General features: G+C 36.7%; 2 protein-coding genes and 1 long non-coding RNA gene across 7 annotated transcripts in view; 2 read left to right on the plus strand and 1 right to left on the minus strand.

Annotated features, from left to right (window-relative positions):
* The window catches only part of LOC132126764 (uncharacterized), a 169,477-nt gene extending 148,355 nt beyond the window's left edge, over window positions 1–21,122 (plus strand). Inside the window, exon 2 of the long non-coding RNA XR_009427449.1 lies at window positions 20,319–21,122. This is a non-coding gene — a long non-coding RNA (uncharacterized LOC132126764). The remainder of the gene's footprint in view (window positions 1–20,318) is intronic.
* On the minus strand, window positions 8,951–12,120 carry LOC132126643 (DNA polymerase epsilon subunit 4-like). Of its 4 annotated transcripts, XR_009427427.1 has the most exons (5): window positions 11,767–12,120; window positions 9,894–9,978; window positions 9,750–9,791; window positions 9,529–9,641; window positions 8,951–9,217 (listed from the first exon to the last, which is right to left on the minus strand). XR_009427427.1 is itself a non-coding variant. In XM_059538047.1 (4 exons), exons 1-3 carry the CDS (start codon window positions 12,007–12,009, stop codon window positions 9,730–9,732), a joined length of 390 nt encoding a protein of 129 aa, XP_059394030.1. In that variant the 5' UTR covers window positions 12,010–12,120; the 3' UTR covers window positions 8,951–9,195; window position 9,729. The 4 variants fall into 4 exon arrangements, 3 of the variants coding, with proteins under 3 accessions (XP_059394030.1, XP_059394031.1, XP_059394029.1); XM_059538047.1 differs by lacking the exon at window positions 9,529–9,641 and having other exon boundaries at window positions 8,951–9,195; window positions 9,729–9,791; XM_059538048.1 differs by lacking the exon at window positions 9,529–9,641 and having other exon boundaries at window positions 11,767–12,119.
* Window positions 13,535–19,837, plus strand: LOC132126755 (serine/threonine-protein kinase NIM1). Of its 2 annotated transcripts, XM_059538229.1 has the most exons (5): window positions 13,535–13,627; window positions 14,141–14,159; window positions 15,303–15,593; window positions 16,867–17,135; window positions 18,710–19,835. In XM_059538229.1, exons 3-5 carry the CDS (start codon window positions 15,464–15,466, stop codon window positions 19,460–19,462), a joined length of 1,152 nt encoding a protein of 383 aa, XP_059394212.1. In that variant the 5' UTR covers window positions 13,535–13,627; window positions 14,141–14,159; window positions 15,303–15,463; the 3' UTR covers window positions 19,463–19,835. The 2 variants fall into 2 exon arrangements, with proteins under 2 accessions (XP_059394212.1, XP_059394211.1); XM_059538228.1 differs by lacking the exon at window positions 14,141–14,159 and having other exon boundaries at window positions 13,549–13,627; window positions 18,710–19,837.
* Window positions 21,123–21,316: the final 194 nt, after the last annotated feature.

The following is a 21,316-nucleotide window of genomic DNA, read 5'->3' on the forward strand; positions in this document are numbered from 1 at the left end:
ATTCACTTGGTCTAAAAGGAAAGAAAACAACAACTGTGATTATTTCAGTGGGCTATTCTGAAAGATTACAAAGACATGAAAGTAGACTATAACATAAACCAAGTAGACTAGCATCTAAATTACAAAATTTTGTTCAGAGTAGAAAAGGGATAATCTGAGAAAAAGCACAGTGGTACAGAAAAAGTTCTTATTAATAGCCAACACCATATGTTTGAGGTGTATTGCAAAGTACAGCATATAAAATATATAGAATTTTAAGATGATTGAAATTGATTGACATTTTTTATTTGAGCGGTATCGGATGATATTGGAAATATATTGGCTTGAGTAGTCTTGAATTTTATATTGGTCATTACATATATAGGGTAGGCCACATATTGTCCAAAATTATTTATATATCCATGCATTCCTATTTCAAACTTGTCATGGGATTGGACGGTTGAAATTTCCGTTTACATGGAAACAGCGACTTCGCTGATTGGTGGATGTCTCGTCAGGATTATAGTAGTGCAGTTCTTAACTGGGAAGTTACCAAATTAAACACAATTTTGTTTCATATTAAGTTAAAATCATATTGATTGTGCCTATATACAGAGTCATATAACATTCCTTAACCTCTGAGCTTACGGTAGGTCTGTCAGGTTGATAAATTATCGCTAGACATCATTTTATCGAAGGATAAAAAAGAATGGGATTTTTCCTTCCAGAACTATTGCACTGAAATGGCATCCTGCTGATTCTTGTTTACCTTGTTCATCTTTTGGGAGTTTACAACAGCGACCTGTCAATAAAGACAAAATGACACTTCAAGACACTAATTTTTGGACAACGATGGTGCCGTTACTTCCTTAAATCCACACAGATCTTACCTCTGACATGACGGGCAGATTCATATGCGGATTTGGCCAGATGTGCCAGCGGGCTTTGACTCCCGGCCTCTGGTTCAGTTTCCGTAGTAACCTCTTCGCCTTCTTGTCCCTTGGATCAGCACACTTCACTGTCTTTTTGGTGTACAATCTATCATGATTGAAACAAGCGAGAACATGAGTGCCAAGATCTCGAGAGCTCCCTCCAAAACCTCTCTCTTTACATACGTCAAATCCCAAATCTCTTAATCTGCTACACTTCTAGTCAGCGCAGGCCAAATTGGCTTCGGTGAAGAAACAGTTTGGGCATTGTCCACATAGGCTGAGTGCATTCTTTTGCTCTACTTGCCTGACAATTACAGCTCTCGGTAATAAAAATCTGACCTGCTTAGACGGCAATGCCTGTGAGCTGTAATAGAGCATATTTTCCATGTCTGTGATTGCTCCAGGATGCCTGGAATACTTGCATGATGGCTCTTATGCTGCAATCCGGTCCCTCTGTCTGCATCTCATACCTCAGGACGTCTTTGGTCCGGACTTTGTCGTGAGAGTACTGCATGCAGCACTGAACATCTCGCTGCATTTGCACACCCTTCCCTGGCATAGACAAAAACCACAAACCAGCAGCAGAATTCAACACAGAACAACACCTGGAACCCATCTTTAAGTATGGTAAACTGTGCACATCAATTGGCTTTCTCAACTGTTTGCAGAGGAAATCATATGTCGTAATCAAATTTGGACTCCTTTTTGGAGCTTCCTGTGCCTCCCATCATGCTTTAACACCTCATATTTTCAGACATGCGAGACATCTATCATCCGAAGCTCCTGAACTGGTCTGGTTATCATAGCATTATGCTTCTTTCCCTCCCACCCAGATCTGATCCCAACCGCCCCGTTCCAACATCACAATCAGATGCAAGCGAGAGTTTCACCTTACCTTCCAGGCAGCCGAAGAGGACGGCCGAGAGGAAGAGGATGGAGACAGTCTGCAGGAACATGATGGAACCTCAGAGGGATTTTTCCTCCGTGCTGCCTGCTGTCCTCTTGTGCTGTTTTTATTTCTCTCCTCTCCTCTCTCCCTCCCTTCCCCTATTTTTTCTCTCATGCGCCAACACACCCACAATCTCCCTCGCTCCCCCTCCTTGTGTGCTGTTTTCAGTCGTAGCATCTTCCCTCACTGTTTAGAAACGCACAACTCTCTTCAATTAACACGTTGAGCTGTACGAGCGCTGGTGCGACGTGTATCATAATCGCTACAATTCCGAGCCCATTGTTCTTGTTTGCTTGAGAATTTACAACTACAAAGCTCTCAGTAATTAAGAAATACAAACCAAATTCTTCCGATATTTGAAGAAAGGAGATTAAAACCAGCAGTCCACAATGATATATGGGTTTGACGACGAATGCTGAAGGAAAGGAAAGTTCTTAAATGGAAATGCTCAACTTTTTGAAAACTTATGATTTATTGCAGTCGAAAATGTTGGAGCAGGATGAAAGACAGTCCTGAGGTCTGACTTACAGGGAGGAGTGTGAGAAAACATTTGAACGAACAAAACATCAGGAATCAATATGGATGCTCATGTGCAGGCATTTAGAGCCAGTCCTCATGTCAAGTTCTTGAGTCATGTGGAGAAGCTGTGTCATCTTTATGGTTTTGGCATACCTGGGATCATTAGATCAAAAATATGCCATCTGCGTGTCCAAGGTGGGTGTATAAGGTGTGCAAGAATTCAGCTGCATAAACATACCCAGTCCATGACCTCACTCGCATCCATGGGCCAGTCGTATTGCCTGCATTTTTCGTTGGCAAATAAGGTATCACACTGAAGAAAACATGCCAGCTGCTGTCCAGAGAACCTCTGATCTGACCAAGAACAAGTTCACAGGCTGTTGACATATGCACCCAACTTCTAAATGTTTTTGCATTTACTTGAGTACTCCTAGTGAGAAAAAATAGAGGACTGAGAGGTGGCAAGTTTGAACCATTGCCCATGAACCAGAAAGCTAACTCCAGTGCTTGTCCAGATGAGCAGTCCTTGTCAGATAATGGGTTTGTTAACTGAAAACACCTACATTATCCCAGGTTATGGATTCGTAATTTTCAGATTCTGTAACTTTTCAAACTTTTTTTTTAACCCTATCCGATGCAGTGCGTAACTTTTCATTTCTTAAACAAGCATGTCGGAAGATGTACCCATGTACATATTCCCGCATGACAATATCAGGATTCAATGGACACAAATTGTAAAATAGTGCTTCACTGAGCACAAGGAATCTTTTTCAAGTACGGATTGCCCACCACAGAGGCCTGAGCTTAACCCCATTGAAAGTCTTTGGGATGTGACTTTACAAAGTGGTTTAACTCTAATTAACTCTTTAATTCCAAAAAAAATTAGTGTGTCATCATGATTCATTAGCATATTTCCCACCCACTTTTGGTCTTTTCACGTTAGTCTGAATGAACACAAAGCAGCACTGAGCTCACAACGCTGCTTTATCAGCCATTATTACAGGCATGATGAAATTTAAAATAAAATGTGATCAACTGGACCAATCACCGCAGATGAGGGTTTTGTAAGAATAAATCACTGAGCGAATCGTTTGGGAGTCGTTGAGCAATTAAGGTTAAAAAAAATGCATCAAAGCACATTTTCGCAAATAGACGTCAGTTTTGCATCGCTGATGTGTTACATTTGATGGCTTCAGTCAGTACAATTATTATTATAATTATATAATAAATATATAATTATAATAATTATAATATATTCTAAAACACAAGTCTAATCTTATTTCTCAATATTTTAAAATTATTTCAATATAAAGAAATCATCTCATATCTAATCTAAAAGTTGCTAAAATAGCCTATGCATTTCCACACATGAAATAATTAACCCCTGGTAAAGGGATTTCACACTGCTCATAATTTATCAGAGGTTAACGATTAATTGTGGCCACTCTTAAAGTGATGTTTCACACTGCATGTTCCTAAACCCTGGGTTAATGTTCTTATTTGCATATTCGCGGTCAGTGTTGCTGATTGGACGAACTGCAGCAAGCAACCTGTTTATATCTTTGGTTCAGTTTCCTTTTTTTTATTTTTATCAAATTTCCACTGAAATGACTTTTCGGTGGACTTTAAAGTTAAGAAAAAAACAGTCCTCACTCCTGTTAACATTTTTTCTGTAACTATTTGATGTTTTCGCCTCAAAGATGTGTGAAACTTAGCCTACTTTTACCCTGGCGAAAATCGCGGTTTAGTAGGCTACTAAAATAACCTTGGGCTAAGTACAGTGTGAAAACCCCTGGGGGAAATTACTAGTCTGTTTTAATACAAACAAAACCATACTCACTATTTTCATTTATTTTTATATATAAAAATTAATTGTATTTTAACATACACAAGATAATCTGTAATTGCACTATAAATTTGAGATCGAGAACAGTGATACCAGCTTACTGGACTCTATAGAAGAGCTTGTATAAGTTATAGAGACTATACATAGCTGCAGAGATTATAAACAACCTTTAACAAGTCTCAGAGAAGAATACTTTGGCATATAGATTAACAGTCATTTGAGAGGACATCTAAATATCACAATATATCTGGATTACATACGGTTTTGGTATTTTACAAATTGTAAAATAGTGCTTCACTGAGCACAAGGAATCTTTTTCAAGTACGGATTGCCCACCACAGAGGCCTGAGCTTAACCCCATTGAAAGTCTTTGGGATGTGACTTTACAAAGTGGTTTAACTCTAATTAACTCTTTAATTCCAAAAAAAATTAGTGTGTCATCATGATTCATTAGCATATTTCCCACCCACTTTTGGTCTTTTCACGTTAGTCTGAATGAACACAAAGCAGCACTGAGCTCACAACGCTGCTTTATCAGCCATTATTACAGGCATGATGAAATTTAAAATAAAATGTGATCAACTGGACCAATCACCGCAGATGAGGGTTTTGTAAGAATAAATCACTGAGCGAATCGTTTGGGAGTCGTTGAGCAATTAAGGTTAAAAAAAATGCATAAGACAACGAAAGTGTTTTTTGACCTTGCATGTATGTCAACCTGTTGTTAGGGACTCCCAAAATGAACTTTTCATAATGGGGGCACTTTAAGAATTTGTTTATTTTTTATTTTTTACCAAGGCAGTGTCATTTTATATATATTCTAAATAAAATTGAAGTGGTCTTTGCTTAAGCTAAACTTGTCACAATGCAAACGTGGCTATGCAGTTGTTCTAAATGCTTTAGCAGGTTTAATGTGACTAATACATAGTTCTGGCTCTAATCAAAAGAGCCAAAAAGGCTTTCTGGTCTGCTTTTATGGATTATGCACATATTAATCCCCTTTTCTCAGAAGCCTTACAATTTGCAGTGTTAATGTAAATCAAACAATGAAGAACATGCAATGTGAATATTTAATACTTCAGGTTAAGGGGTTTATTCAATACTGATGAACACTAATGAACTTTTTCAAAGTTTGCAGCTGATGAGTACAGTCCCTTTGCAGTACAGGGTCCTTCTGTTAACTTGTCATTGAATCATATTACAAAAGACCATCCACACAAAAACAACTATGCAAAGAATTCTCAGCATGCATACTAGAGTTCTTCATCAAGGTCTTAAATTTCTCATGTAATGACTCACATACTTGCTCGTCTTCATCTAAAATTAATTAACTTTATGTCCTGGATCAAGCCAGAAAGCCCACTAAACTTATATAAAATATTGGTTTTCAATTTTTTGGACAATGTTTTTATTTCTGCTGGATCGACAGCATCTCTCTCACTGTGAGACCACCAGAACTATTCATTCAAGGCAGACTGTTTTCCCCTAGGGGCATGCTTTAGCTAAATCTCAGGAAAGACACATGCTATGCTGCGATGATCGTGTGCACTCTGCTCAGTTCCTCCTGACCTGGTGATTCATAAAAATCTTTGGATAAGTTGGCTCGTAAAATCTTGTCTTTAAGCTCCGTGCCTGAAGACAAAGTCCTAGATATTTAGAGGTAAACAGTGGTACCCACCTCATCCTGGATATTGAGGTAGACTGGCAGTCTGATTATGGAATAGCCTCAAGACGGCACACTGCTTATATACCTTTCACTGACTGTCTAATGCATGTTGATTACAAAGCACTTGCCAAAATCACAAGCTTCAGTCAGATTTCATATTACACAACTACCGTTTACATATGGTGGCCATTGACTTTTATTCTTACTGGCATGACCACAGCCTACAAGAACGTAGGGTGTCCTGTTTATCATTTTATTACACAAAAAGAGTTCTTCAGACAGTTCTTGAAATTAATAGTTTTTGCTGTAAGGAAAGGCCTTTCAAATAAGAACTAATCATAGTTTGTCAGGTTAGTGGGTGAGCATGATTTCACAAAGTACAACATGTTCCCAGATCAACATCTTTGTTGATCCTGGAACAACATTCCAATCAACCAGAGTTGAGATTTAACTTTTCAGGAAATATCTGTTTTAGGCTTACAATAGGATTTAGGTGCTTCTACACTCTTGTTAATCAGCTATCATTTCCCCAATGATTTTAGGAATAAATTATGGGTAGGGTTAGGTTTAGGGGTAGGGGTTTAGTCTATATTCTTGGACAATAATGTTGATCCAGGAACATGTCTTACTTGGAAAAATCACGGTGACCCAGGTTATTGCCATCAAATATATTGTGGTTTATTTTCTAACAGTGAAATAATCGTTAATAATTTATTTTTAGATGGACGTATTCAGATGCTGGTCATATAATTAGAATATCGTCAAAAAGTTGATTTATTTCACTAATTCCATTCAAAAAGTGAAACTTGTATATTATATTCATTCATTACATATAGACTGATATATTTCAAATGTTTATTTCTTTTAATTTTGATGAGTATAACTGACAACTAAGGAAAATCCCAAATTCAGTATCTCAGAAAATTTGAATATAACTTGAGACCAATACATAGAAAGGATTTTTAGAAATCTTGGCCAACTAAAAAGTATGAAAATGAAAAGTATAAGCATGTACAGCACTCAATACTTAGTTGGGGCTCCTTTTGCCTGAATTACTGCAGCAATGCAGAGTGGCATGGAGTCGATCAGTCTGTGACACTGCTCAGGTGTTATGAGAGCCCAGGTTGCTCTGATAGTGGCCTTCAGCTCTTCTGCATTCTTGGGTCTGGCATATCACATCTTCCCCTTCACAGCAACCCATAGATTTTCTATGTTGTTAAGGTCAGGCGAGTTTGCTGGCCAATTAAGAACTGGGATACCATGGTCCTTAAAACAGGTACTGGAAGCTTTGGCACTGTGTGCAGGTGCCAAGTCCTGTTGGAAAATGAAATATGCATCTCCATAAAGTTGGTCAGCAGCATGAAGCATGAAGTGCTCTAAAACTACCTGTGTTGACCTTGGACCTCAGAAAACACAGTGGACCAACACCAGCAGATGACATGGCACCCCAAACCAACACTGACTGTGGAAACTTTACACTGGACCTCAAGCAACGTGGATTGTGTGCCTCTCCTCTCTTCCTCCAGACTCTGGAACCCTGATATCCAAAGGAAATGCTACATTTGTTTCATCAGAGAACATAACTTTGGGCCACTCAGCAGCAGTCCAGTCCTTTTTGAAGCGAGACGCTTCTGACGCTGTCTGTTGTTCAAGAGTGGCTTGACACAAGGAATGCGACAGCTGAAACCCATGTCTTGTATACGTCTGTGTGTAGTGGTTCTTGAAGCACTGACTCCAGCTGCAGTCCACTCTCTGTGAATCTCCCCCACATTTTTGAATGGGTTTTGTTTCACAATCCTCTCCAGGGTGCGGTTATTCCTATTGCTTGTACACTTTTTTTCTACCACATCTTTTCCTTCCCTTCGCCTCTCTATTAATGTACTTGGACACAGAGCTCTGTGAACAGCCAGCCTCTTTTGCTTAAAGGTGTCAGCAGTCTTCCCCGTGATTGTGTAGCCTACAGAATTAGACTGAGAGACAATTTAAAGGCTTTGCAGGTGTTTTGAGTAAATTAGCTGATAAAAGAGTGTGGCACCAGGTGCCTTCAATATTGAACCTTTTCACAATATTCAAATTTTCTGAGATACTGAGTTTGGGATTTTCCTTAGTTGTCAGTTATAAACATCAAAATTAAAAGAAATAAACATTTAAACTATATCAGTCTGTGTGTAATGTAATAGTTAATTTAATATAAAAAAAGTATAATATAAAAAGTATAATATAAAAAAGTTTCACTTTTTGAATGGAATTAGTGAAATAAATCAACTTTTTGATGATATTCTAATTATATGACCAGCACCTGTATTTTCAACAAGTCTACATGCATTTGACTTTTTACAGTTATGGAATTTACAGATCAGCCATAATTTAAATGTTTTCATTTCCAGTCATAATGTGATCAACCAGATTAATGGCATGCAAACACACAAACTGTTGTTGGTTCCTCACATGTTGTTCAAAAGATCTTTTCCATTTAAGCCCGAGACACACTGCATGATTTTAGCAATCCTGTGAGATCACTGCATATCAAACTGTGCAATATGGATCTAATAAACTTGGGTATGACTTGCGCGTAGACTGTACAAAGATGACACCTAGTGACTCGTAGGCTACGACACACATTTCTATAGAAGATTAAAACGTCATCAGTTAGTCAGTTAAATGTCATTAATTTTTAAGTTTGTTGAAAAAAGTAGAAGCAGCCAAAGATAAAGGGATAAGACCTCGAGGTAAGCAGTTTTATGTTTCAGCCATGTCACATTTTATTGGCCTGGCAGTAGACAAAGGTTGTAACAACACTGTGATGATCATGCAGAATTTCCTGACACTCTCAGACTATCTTTGGTTGCAAGACCATGATCTTTGAATCCAATCTTTGAGCCTCTTTCACTGTACAACACATGACCACTGATCACAGAAATCATCTGGGACAGCGCATCAGCGTGTCTCTGACTCAAGTGGGCAAAATACTTCATAATTCAGAATAATCAAGAGTCTCAAAGCAGCACAAATTCACACACATCAGTTTTGCCCTCTCGCACAATGAACACACAACACTCTTTAGAAAAAGATAAAGAACTTCACTTTATTCAAACGTTCAACATTGTTATAAGAATTTTAGTGGAAAATACAATTGGCACTGTACAACCTTGGCAACTGTACAATTTTATCAAACTGCTCAAGCATTACAAGCATCTCAATGAAGAAAAAACCTGTTCCAGCGATCTTTCCTCCCTTTTGAGTTCTTAAATCTGAAATGAAACTTCAGAACTTGTTGACAGTCTTTATATTCATATTTTTGCATCTTTTCAGTCAGTCCAGAGTACCTACACAAGAGTGACACAGAAAGCAAACAGCTGAATTTAAAGAAATAACCTCTTTACACATGAATGAATTGCTTCGTTCAACCAAAGTTTGGTTCTATTCACAGGTCATATGTCACTTTTGGATCTAAACTGTGGCAAGTTTGCATCATCATCAAGTAACACTAATTTTAACTGTATACCATTGTAACTATTGATTTTGAAGTCATGAACCTTCAGTAGATTCAGTGCAGGTTATTGCAGGCCTTTCACAAGGTGAACCAAAGTCTTGCCAACAAAGCAGAATATCTTTATTGAAACAGTCATGTTATTACCAACTGCCTCCATTTCTGAATTCCTAGAATCAAAGGTCTTCATGGTCACATATAATCTGACTCCATGGCAGAATATTGTTTGCTTTAAGGCTTACAGTTCTTGGAAAATGAGGTTTGAAGGGAGGAAAGAAATATAGGCAATCAGAATGATCCATAAAACATTCTCCCACTCCTTTAAACCATTTCCCAGAGGAAATAACATTAAATTATGACTCCCTTACCTTCCAAAAACGCAAACTCATCTATTGCTTCAATAGCATTGTCTGCCAAATGAGAAAAAGCACCAATCATTACAGCATCAATACCACGGATGTTTTCAGTTAAAATTCTATTCAAACCATTTTATAATTTACTGTATAACTTACCCAAGTCTTTGCGTTGAAGGGTTTTTCTCTTTCCCTGCTGTGCATAAACAAGAGCGTCCTTGGCGATCATTTCAACAAAAAGCTCCTGCGGGAAGAAAAATAATTAGTACCAATTTGTTAACTGAGATATATTCGTCTTTACCCACCCAAGTGTGGTGGGGTGGGGTCATCCATAAATTTTGTCCTTGGCCCTGACGGTCCCATCAAAGTTTATATATCAATAAATCTGCCCTAGTTGGAAGTGGAATTCAGAATATCCAGACAGATAAACACTTTTAACAAATAATCTCCATCTGTCTTATTATACATAATATTTGTGTCATAGAAGCAGTCAAAATTTTTCCGGCACTGTGAGAACTTAATCAGAATTTTTTATTTCTGAGGCAATTACAGACTATTGGCTGTTAATGAGCATGTCATTGATGTCAGAGATTGTTTATTAACATTTATTCATATTACATTTGCTCATGGGATATTGTTTAAATGTGACCTGAGACTGTCTTACAATGAAATACATTTAACAACCAGAAACTCAGACGAACAAAACCACAGATAGATAGATAGTTGCAGAACTAAAACCGAAATGAAACAGAAAAACTTCTTCATTGATCTCGTACATACACTTTTATGCTCTAAAAACATTTCTGTAATTTATTATATATAAATTCTGCTGGTTTGTTATCAAGATCATGTAATTTAGCTGGCTAAAAATTTTCTAAAATTTACAAACACCGTCCCACCTGTGGGATGCTTGGTGCTCTTTTAATTTGTTTCTCTATCAAGTATTTTAGTAATCATCATAAATTATTTGTCGCTTGAAAGATTATAAGCTCAAGATTCATCTTGTGAAGACTATTTGGAAACCGGATATTGTGTTACCAAGGAAATGGGTCTTTAAAATGTTTTGGTGGTCTCCTCCTCCTTAGCGTGTTGTGTCAAGTGTAATATTACAAAATGTACAAAGTCTTTTAAAATCAAAACTTTTTATAATCTTCACATAAAACATATAATTGGAAATGGAAAAAAATCTAGACATTTGTGACAAAAAGAAATATGCATTAAAAAAACTCAATGGCGTTTTAATGGCACCCAGTGGCTGTTTGTGGTATAACACCCCAAATAAAATCTCACAAAACCTCTTTTTTTCATTTAAACTTCAAATTTGGAACACAACTCATTTTAGACATGAGGCTTTACTTTTTTTTGCAATTTAAGAGTAAAAACTTTATTTTTTTGTATTAAATATAAAAAAATTGTACAGTGCATTTTCTTTTCAGTAAATTTAAACTTCTATAACTTTTTGATATTTAATTTTTTTAAACCATTCCACTTCCTATTTTTAAAATTTTACTCAGAGTAAAAATTTACTGATAATCTCCCCCATGTCATTAAAGATGATCATGTTTTTCTTTCTTCAGTTTGTGGTTAAAGTATATAATTTATTTTTTAGAAAATGGCAGATTATTTCACTAGATTAGACCCTTATTCCTTGGCTGGGATAGTGTAGAGCCATTTGAAGCTGCACAGAAACTTCATTTTGGACCTTCAACCCATTGGCCGCCACTGAAGCCCACAAGAGAAAAATCCTGGAAAGGTTTTCTCAAAAACCTTAATTTCTTTGCAACAGAAGAAAGACATGAACATCTCTGATGTAAAAAAAAATACTACTAATAAAGTGATGCATGTTAACTGACATACAAAGAGACGGGCAGAAATTTGAGAGAGAGAAAAAACTAACATGACGAATAGATGGATAAATAATTAAAAGACAGAACAGAAATTGGTATCACAGAAATGAGTCGGAAAAGACAGCAAGAAAGAGGAAGGGAGAGGAGCGCGACGAATCCAGCACGTGTTTGTGTGTATATCTCACCGTGGCTTTAGCTATGATGAACACAGACTCTTGACTGGCCAGACTCACATCCGGATCGGCTTTCATCAGAGCTTTGATTCGCGACAGAGGTAGCTTGGCGAGACGGTGCTGCTGCGCGGCAGCGATGGGCCCAGCCTGCCCGTTCCCTCCGTCCTCCTCCGGCTCGGTGCCTCGGGGCTCACCCTCAGCTCCGCTGCGGTCCACCTCCGACTCCGCTGGAGCTGCAGACGCAGTTGCAGACATTGACGCACGCGTCTCGCAAAAAACGCGTTCCAAACCGAAAACGGAGCGTCTGATGTTCTCCCGCCAAATCTGACTGTAAACAATCTCGAGGCGGACGGTGGAACTGACGTCACAGCGCCATGTGACGTCATGTTCTCGGCTCAACTCCTTCCATTCTGTAAAGGCCATTAAACAGCGCTGTCGAAAAATTAAATCTTTCAAGGAAAGGTTGATTTTTAATTGATTGCAGAAACTGGCTAGTGAAACAACAGAGGAAGTACATTCTGTAAAAACTCCACTACATCCAGAGAAAGACTACTTAAGATTATGTATATGTTGGAGTAAATAAACTGTGTAATGCTAAATCTAATATACCACACCAAAAATCGCATGCCTCATTATACCCCAGAATTCATTTTCATTGCTTTGTTGTCATCACATAGTATCAGGGTAGCAATGAATACTTTGGTATTCTTTGAATAATTCGTTTTTGATGTAAATGGTAACTATTCCGTTTGAGAAATGGGAGCTAGGGGCTAGTTGTCACACTTTTTTATTCCAGTGAAGTTTTCTTTTGGCAGGTTTATTTTTTCATAAGTGAATGCATGAAGTGGTAAAAATGGCCCATATTAGAATTAATGTTTTTTAAAACAACAACAACAACAAAAAAACTGACTTCCATATAAAAAATAAAAAATGCATAAATGAATTGGAACCACACACTGTTTGGTTACCTTCTTTTGTGTTCAGAAGAAAGACATTTCTACAGGTTTGGATCAACTTGAGGGTGATTAAATCATGAGAGAATTTGTATAAATGTATTTATTTAAGGGGAATTATTCCTTTAATGTACACAAGAGTTTTAATATATCAAACATGTTTATTTGTCCCCTTCCTTTCTTTCAATTCAACCTGCTTTATGTATTCTTGAGGCATTGATACACATTTTTTCCACTGTCGTATGACCAAGAAATATGAAAATGACATTGAGAACAAGTTTTTGAAGAATTTGGGGAATTCAAGGGTTAGCAAAAAGACAGTTATGAAAAAAGTGTAATTATGACAGGTTCCCATTTTGTGGCAGCTCACATATTTATGCTTATATATTTATGCCATAATTATACTTTTTTTCAGTTTATTATGGGCTTTTCAGCCAATTTTTAAACAGTAAAACAACATAAATAATTCATGAAATTGAAAAAGGTAAATACATTAAAAAGAACATTGTTTTGGCCAGCAGAAATTCTAATTCAGCATACACATACTGCAGGACTTCAATTAAAATGTGACAGCCTGCCTCAACCTGACTTCTGTGAAGAATATTTTGTCCTCAGAACACAGTTTAATCATCTAGTTGACATATTAGTTTAAAATAGTTTTGAACTAGATGTCTAAAACCAAATAAATGTTTAACTGAACAGGTCTTCCCTGTATCAAGTGTCATGTTGTTATCATCAAAATAGCATTCTTTTGCGCAGCTTCATTGGGGTGTGTTACAATGGATATTATTACGTCCATCTAATTGGATTGAGCGCTGGTGATCGCTGGAGGATTGAAGACTGTAGAGTTAAAGAGGTTGTCATGCTGTTCTCTATGTCCATTCATACAGACACCAGCATGAAGGATCCACAGCTTCCAGGTAAACTATATTTCTTCATGGAATAGAGTATAAGGGAGAGTTTTGACATTGTTTTGAAATGCACCATCTTGTAGGGCTATGTTTTATTAGACCTGTTTTTTTTTGTTTTGCGCATGGTTATGTGTCAAATTGCATAGATTATGAATAACATATCAAAAGAGAATTCTAAATATATTTTTCTTACAAGACAAGTGAATGTGGTATGCATAAGATGCCGTCATTTTTTTTTCATAATGAATTTTACGTTTTAAATGTTGAATTTTAAATTTCAACACTTAATGCTTGCTCTTAAACACTGTTGTTTGTTAAATATGAAGGGTTTTTATAGTACGTCTGTCCAATTGATACATTAAGTATTTTTTTTTATTTTCAAGAGTTTAAATAATATCTAGGACACTTATTTCGATTTTTTTTGTCAATACTGTGCAAAACATTGTATCAAAAGTAATTAATGAAAATGTTGTCATTAAGCAAAGTCATATGCATGCCCAATTATTTGTTTTTTTCTTGCAGCATTGATGTTTCTGATATTGTAAGTAGTTCAGTGGATATCCTGTGTATTTTTAGAAGTGTGTCGAGTCTGCAACCTGTGATGCATGGTCTTAAAGAGGCTCCTAATCCACCCTTCTTAAAGACTTTCCTACGCAGATTTATAAGCCTGATCTTGCCTCTAGAGCAGACACACTGGCCATTTGAACTGAAATAGAAAGGACATGCAGTCTGGATTGGGATTATACAAGAACATATCTGCGACGAGTTTGATATTCCTAAAGGGTGTTCAACATGTCATTTCAATATACTTACAAAGAACTTCATTGTAAAAAAAATTAAGTAGCAACAAAACCAGATCAGACAGATGTATTTTTCCCCATCTAGTTGTTACACAGTTGTCCAAACAAAGAATTTCAAATTTCTGAAATGTTAAGGGTTTGTAAATTACCAGCTTGCATTGTAGCATGAATAAATGATGCGGTTATAGAATTGTTGTTTTGTTGTGTGCTAACTTCATTTAAACCTTTGCTGTTATTTTGTCATATAGTTAGTTATTTGTTGTAAGATCTCATTTTTGACATTTCTTGATTGTTACTGTTCCTTAACAATAAAAGATATAGTTCACTTAAAACAACTACTATATATACAGCTGTCAAAACAATGCATTCATTTACTGTGTTAATTCATGAAAACTTGCTGAACAAGAAATCTGTTGCTGTCTTGATGAATTAGTTGGCTGAATGAGGCATTTACTGAACAAACAAATTGATAGTGTTACTCAGTACAATTATTAAGACAAAAGTTGAAAAACCTGTACGCTTACAAGTTTTTTTTAACTAATCTCAAAAAATGTGTTTATATAGTGACTTGATTTTGGGGGGGGGGAAAAAAGAAAAAAAAAGAACTAGCTTTATTCAAGTAAACAAATATTTTAAAAGAATTACCCTATAATGTATAAAATAAAAATTCATTTTTATGGGTTAAAAAAAAAAAATAATAGCTCTTAAAGATAACATGTAATCTTTGATTTAAAATTAGATTTAATTTATTATTATTAATTATTATAAATTTCAGTTTTGTAAAGACATTAATATGCCATAACTGTTTACATGTAAAATAACCCTAACTTTTTAAATTTCAGATATTTTCAGTCTTCTTTTTTTTATTATTTGTCTCATCCAAGGTACCAAAACACTGAATGTCTGGGTGAAGAGACGTGGGAAAAAAGGAAAGAATGAGCCAGTGGCCCAACCTGCCCAGAAGGAAGCAGAAACACGCAAGTCTCCAGCGCTGACGCCTGAACAACGAGCGAAGCAGACGGCCTTCGAGAGGGTCCTGTATGACATGTCCCACAATGACCAGGTCATCAGTGACATAATGCTGGGCCGCAGGATTGCTTTCTACGATCTCAGAGGAGAAATAGGCACTGGAAATTTCTCCCAGGTTAAACTGGGTGTTCACGCTTTGACTAAAGGTGAGACAGTCAAAGTGAGACATTATACTTTTTATTTTCACAATTTTAAGCGTGCATTAGAAAAAATCGAAATGGTGTCTGAATGTAAAAAACTGAGCATATTGGCAAATAAATTATATCTGTATTTTGAATCTCTAATGTTAAGAACATTTAAATACTTTATGGGGCCACTGCATGTGTAAATCACAGACTTATTGATTTTTATCTATCTTGTATAACATCAAATAGTGTTTGTTTGAACTAGATATTTCATAGTTGGAATGAAATTAAAATTCCAATCTGATCTCATGAGAAATTGCAGCTTCATCACTTGCTCACCAGTAGATCCTCTGCAGTGAATGGGTGCCGTCAGAATAGGAGTCCAAACAGCTGTAGAAAGCAGTATTGTGTAGAGAGGACTCATATTTTAGTTTGATATTTAAAATGTTGGAACATTTTAATGATTTCTTACAAACACACTGTTTTGTTTCTTCACAAGACATTAACTGATAAACTCGAGTTGTGTGGATTATTGTGATTATTATTGTGATGTTTTTATTAGCTGTTTTTATTAGCTGTTTTTATTAGCTGTTTGGCACCCATTCACTGCAGAGCATCCATTGGTGAACAAGTGATGCAATGCTATATTTTTCTAAATCTGTTTTCATAATGAAACAAATTGGATCATCTCATCTACTACATATTGGATGCCATGAGTGTGAGTAAATGTTCAGCATATGTTCAATTTTGGATGAACTATCCCTTTAAACTTAGCCTTCCTTTTTTCTCCAATCTTTCATCTGCATGGATTTTTGGCATAAGAATTTTCTAAATCCAGGCAACAACCAATGCTTTAAACCAAGTCCCTGTTTGACATTTCGTCTTTTACTAGAATCCATTACACATTTCACAATATGAAAAAAAGAAAGATCTGTCGATACTTCATCACGACTCTACGCTCTCTGGATTTCTGTGATCTGTCAGTTTGCAGCTCCTGACAGCAGGCGGCACAGTCGAACTGTGTCAGTGACCATGAGTTGATCCGCTCATGTAATCCATCAGATTTACAGCACCCCCTCTGTGAATCGCTCTAATATTGTGGTGGGTTGCTTGAGAGGCCTTTTGAAAGCAGCACCGCACGGAGGCCTTTAGCATTCTGCCACATATTTGTTTAAAGACCTTTACTAAGATTTTAAAATAAAAAGATCACTAGAATATGATCCCCTGCTATGCCTGAATAACATGGATTTCCCCAAATATAATTCACTGTGATTTCCCCCTCTCTGTCTCACAGAGCGTGTTGCAGTAAAGATCCTAAATAAAGCTCGTCTCGACAAGAAGTCACAGAATCTATTTACCTCAGAGATCATCTGCATGGAAAAACTCTCCCATCCGAACATTGTGCGTCTGTATGAGGTGCTTGAGACCAGTAAGCATTTGTACTTAGCAATGGAGTACGGCAGCGGAGGAGACCTGTTCTCACGCATCACCAGCAGCGGCCGCCTGACAGACCTGGAAAGCAAGCTCATCTTCGCCCAGATCATCTCAGCCATCAAATACATGGTGAGAGCAGCAAGGCCTTGTCCTCATCCGACCTGACAACAGCTCCTGTTTACTAATGCTGTTTTTGAAGACAAGCATCGCTCCTTATATCGCTCACACTTAGAATCAGGAATTTGAACGAATCCTTCAAATTCTGTTTTAGAACTACAATACTCATCCTGCACATGTGCTATGAACATGAATATACCAATCAGGGGCGTAGCCATCTTTTCAGAAGTGAGGGGGACAGAAATTACACACACACACACACACACACAAATATATATATATATATATATATAATATAAAACATTACAATATAACATTTCTGTAATCTATATAGCCTACCGGTCAACAGTTTTTGAACAGTAAGAATTTTTTATGTTTTTAAAGAAGTCTTTCCTGCTGACCAAACCTGCATTTATTTGATCCAAAGGACAGCGAAAGCAAGAATATTGTGAAATATTTTTACTATTTAAAATAATTGTTTTCTATTTGAAAATATTACAAAATGTAATTTAATTCTGTGATGTGCAGCTTTATTTTCTGCATCATTACTCCAGTCTTCAGTGTCACATCCTTCAGAAATCATTCTAATATGATGATTTGCTGATTATCAATATTTAAAACAGATGAGTACATTTCTTTCAGTATTCTTTGATGAATAGAAGGATCCAAAGATCAGCATTTATGTGAAATAAAAAGCTTTTGCAACATTATACACTATATCATTCAAAAGCTTAGAGTCAGTATACATTTTTTTAAAGAAATTATAGAAATGAATACTTTTATTTAGCAAGTATTTATTAAATTGTGAATCAAAAAAGTGATGATAAAGACATAATTTTACAAAATATATATACTTCTGTTCTTCTGAACTTTTATGAAAACTATACTCAGCTGTTTTTAACTCTTTTTTTTGAGCAGCAAATCTGAATATCAGAATTATTTCTGAAGGATTTGACTGGAGTAATGATGCTATAAAATCAGCTTTGAAATCTCAAGAAATTACATTACGGAACATATTCAAATATATTCAAATAGTTATCTTAAAGAGGCTAGTAAAAATATTTCTAAATTTTAATGTTTTGCTGTACTTTGGATCAAATAAATGCAGGCTTGGTTAACAGAAGAAACTTCTTTAAAAAACATTAACAAGCTTACTGTTCAAAAACCTTTGACTGATAGTGAATACAATAGGCAACTTAAATTTTTCTCTCATTTCTAGCTTTTAATTGGCTTAGAAATCTATAACTGCTGGACAATAACAAATAATAATGATTTGTTTATATACTACAAACTATTTTTTTATAGGCAGAATAGTTTTTTATAGTGTAATAAATGCTATGTCAATTAGCATTGCATTGTTCATATACTTTATTCATCACCTGCTGGAGATGTCTTGAAAAACCATATATTGTCGCAATCGTATGTTTAATGTCTTCGTGTTTCCAAAAGTTTCTGTTTTTTTTGTGAAAACAACTGTTTTCAAACAGCGATAGCTGGACACTTTTGTCTTTTTAATACATATATAATAATTGCACAAGGTATGATTCAGTCTAACAGATCTTTATATTTCATTGTTTGTTTTTCAGCATGAAAACAACATCATCCATCGCGACCTGAAAGCAGAAAATATATTTTACACCACATGCTACTGCATCAAAGTGGGTGACTTTGGTTTCAGTGTTGTCAGTGAGCCGACCGAAACGCTGAACACGTTTTGTGGCTCCCCGCCGTATGCGGCCCCTGAGCTGTTCAGAGACAAAAGCTACGTGGGCCGTTATGTGGACATCTGGGCGCTGGGTGTCCTACTCTACTTCATGGTGACTGCCACAATGCCTTTCTTTGCTGACAACTTAGGCCGACTGAAACGCTGCATCCTGCAGGGGGCGTACAGCATCCCGTCCTACGTCCCTGAGTCCTGCCAACTGGCCATCAAAGGCATGCTGAGACCCGTACCTGTGGACCGGACCACTGTGTCACAGCTGATGGTATGCTCTTGGCTGAGGGGCATCGAATACCCCAAACCCTATCCTGCTTTCAGCGCGACGCCCAATTACCTGGCTGACCCTGCCAAGAGTCTGTGTGTGGAGGAACAGGAAGTGAAGTCGGCCCTGAGCGAGCTGGGCATCAGTGGCACACACCTGCAGAATAACACCTGCACTGACTGTCGCAGCCCAATAACAGGAATTTATCGTATCCTTCTGCACCGCATCCAGAAGAGGAGATGCGTGGAAGCCGTAGGATATTCCGCCCTGTACCCGGAGGATTTCAGTACCAAGAAATACTGCAGCAACAAATCAACTACTAAGCACAATCCTTCTGCAGTGTGTAATGTCTTATGAACAGTGTTGGGGGTTACGCATTACGCATTACAAGTAACTAGTAAAGTAAAGTAAAAAAAACTCAAAAAAGTAACGCAGGTTACTTTGTTTTCCCATTTATTGACTGACATGTCTTCTGTCCCCATATTGGGAGAAATCAGAAGTACAGAGGTGTTGTGTGCTCTGTGTGAACATGATGTAGTTCTAGACTAAACGTGAATGTGCATTAATTCATCCCACTCGAAAAAAAAAGATTTAAAATGAATTAAAACCGTGAAATGCAAACTCAGAATATGACGCAAACCTGCAATAATTAAATGTTAAATAACACAAATGTATCTAATCTCATTTTATTAACTAATGTCTTTTGCTGCTGATATTTGATGGTCCAGTTCAACCATACTAATAAGCAAAAATGACTTTAGATAAACTAACAATTGTGCTTGGTTGTTTTTTTATTTCTGAAGAGTGTTCACTTCTTCACTTGTGTTCTACTTAGGGAAGTCGTGGCCTAATGGTTAGAGAGTCGGACTCCCAATCGAAGGGTTGTGAGTTCGAGTCCCAGGCCGGCAGGAATTGTGGCTGGGGGGAGTGCATGTACAGTTCTCTCTCCACCTTCAATTCCACGACTTAGGTGCCCTTGAGCAAGGCATCGAACCCCCAACTGCTCCCCGGGCGCCGCAGCATAAATGGCTGCCCACTGCTCCGGGTGTGTGCTCACAGTGTGTGTGTGTGTGTGTGTGTTCACTGCTCTGTGTGTGTGCATTTCGGATGGGTTAAATGCAGAGCACAAATTCTGAGTATGGGTCACCATACTTTGCTGAATGTCACTTCACTTCACTGTACTGACGTCAATTTACTTTTCCTTCAGCCTGAGGTTTATTCATTACACTTTTTGGTGTGAAAGGACTTTAACATTAGCTATAAATAGAACTTCTTATATAAAAAAAAAAATCAAGCCCTGCCCATATTTAAAAAGTAACACGAAAGTAACATAACACATTACTTTCCATAAAAAGTGACTAAGTAACGTAATTAGTTAGTTTTTTTAGGGAGTAACACAATATTGTAATTCATTACTTTTAAACGTAACTTTCCCCAACACTGCTTATGAAGACCTCCTTTTAATGGTTCATGGGTGAATAGTGTGTTTGATGCCATGCTTCCAGAATTTATGAATTTATAAGTATAAGTTTGTGAATTTTTTTTGCAATTTAATTACAAATCCCAGCTTCCCAGAATCAATCCCAAGATCAGTCTTTTGCAACAAGTGTAGCCTAATTCCAGAAATCTTTTTAACAAATCAAAAACATACTGTGGAACAAATTCAGCTTTATTCCCGAAACAAAAGAACACATTGCAACAATATATAGTGTGTCAGCTTGTTTCCTAAAATGAATGGCTCTTATGAGCCAATTTCTTTTTAAAGGAATAGCTCAAAAAATTGGACTGAATCAATATAACTGAAAAAAAAAAGAAAAAATTAATCATAATAAATCAGTTGCATTGCATAATTTTTATTCTGTTTTACAAAATCAGCAGGGTCCAGTGGGGACCAAAGGTCTGAGACCATTTGTGAAAATGCTTAAGATTGAAATACTTCTTGTTTATTTTGTATGTCGCTTTATTTTATTTTTGCTTTCAACACCAATAAATTCTTTTCACAAAGGTCTCATTAAAACATGTGGATACAGCTGCTTTTCCTTTAACAGCCTGTATATTAGCCTATATATACAAATGAAAACATTTATAAGCAGTACCAATTGCATGCACATTTGGATTTATCACACTCGTGTAATTCTAATCAGTAAGTGGTCATTTACTGTTACCAAGTTGTATACGGAGATGTGGCCAATCCTTAACATTTAAGAAAAC

Source organism: Carassius carassius, chromosome 44 (genome assembly GCF_963082965.1).
Source record: "Carassius carassius chromosome 44, fCarCar2.1, whole genome shotgun sequence".
Lineage (NCBI taxonomy): Eukaryota > Metazoa > Chordata > Actinopteri > Cypriniformes > Cyprinidae > Carassius > Carassius carassius.

Bases quoted from the DNA above. Each gene is read 5' to 3' on its own strand.
- LOC132126643 (XM_059538046.1), bottom strand. From the start codon at position 12,009: ATGTCTGCAACTGCGTCTGCAGCTCCAGCGGAGTCGGAGGTGGACCGC. The intron at 9,979-11,766 runs GTGAGATATACA...TTCTTCCCGCAG, and splicing joins TCATCATAGCTAAAGCCACG to GAGCTTTTTGTTGAAATGAT. The intron at 9,642-9,749 runs GTAAGGGAGTCA...CCTCCCTTCAAA, and splicing joins TGAGTTTGCGTTTTTGGAAG to CCTCATTTTCCAAGAACTGT.
- LOC132126755 (XM_059538228.1), top strand. From the start codon at position 13,570: ATGCTGTTCTCTATGTCCATTCATACAGACACCAGCATGAAGGATCCA. The intron at 13,628-15,302 runs GTAAACTATATT...GTCTCATCCAAG, and splicing joins GAAGGATCCACAGCTTCCAG to GTACCAAAACACTGAATGTC. The intron at 15,594-16,866 runs GTGAGACAGTCA...TCTGTCTCACAG, and splicing joins TGTTCACGCTTTGACTAAAG to AGCGTGTTGCAGTAAAGATC.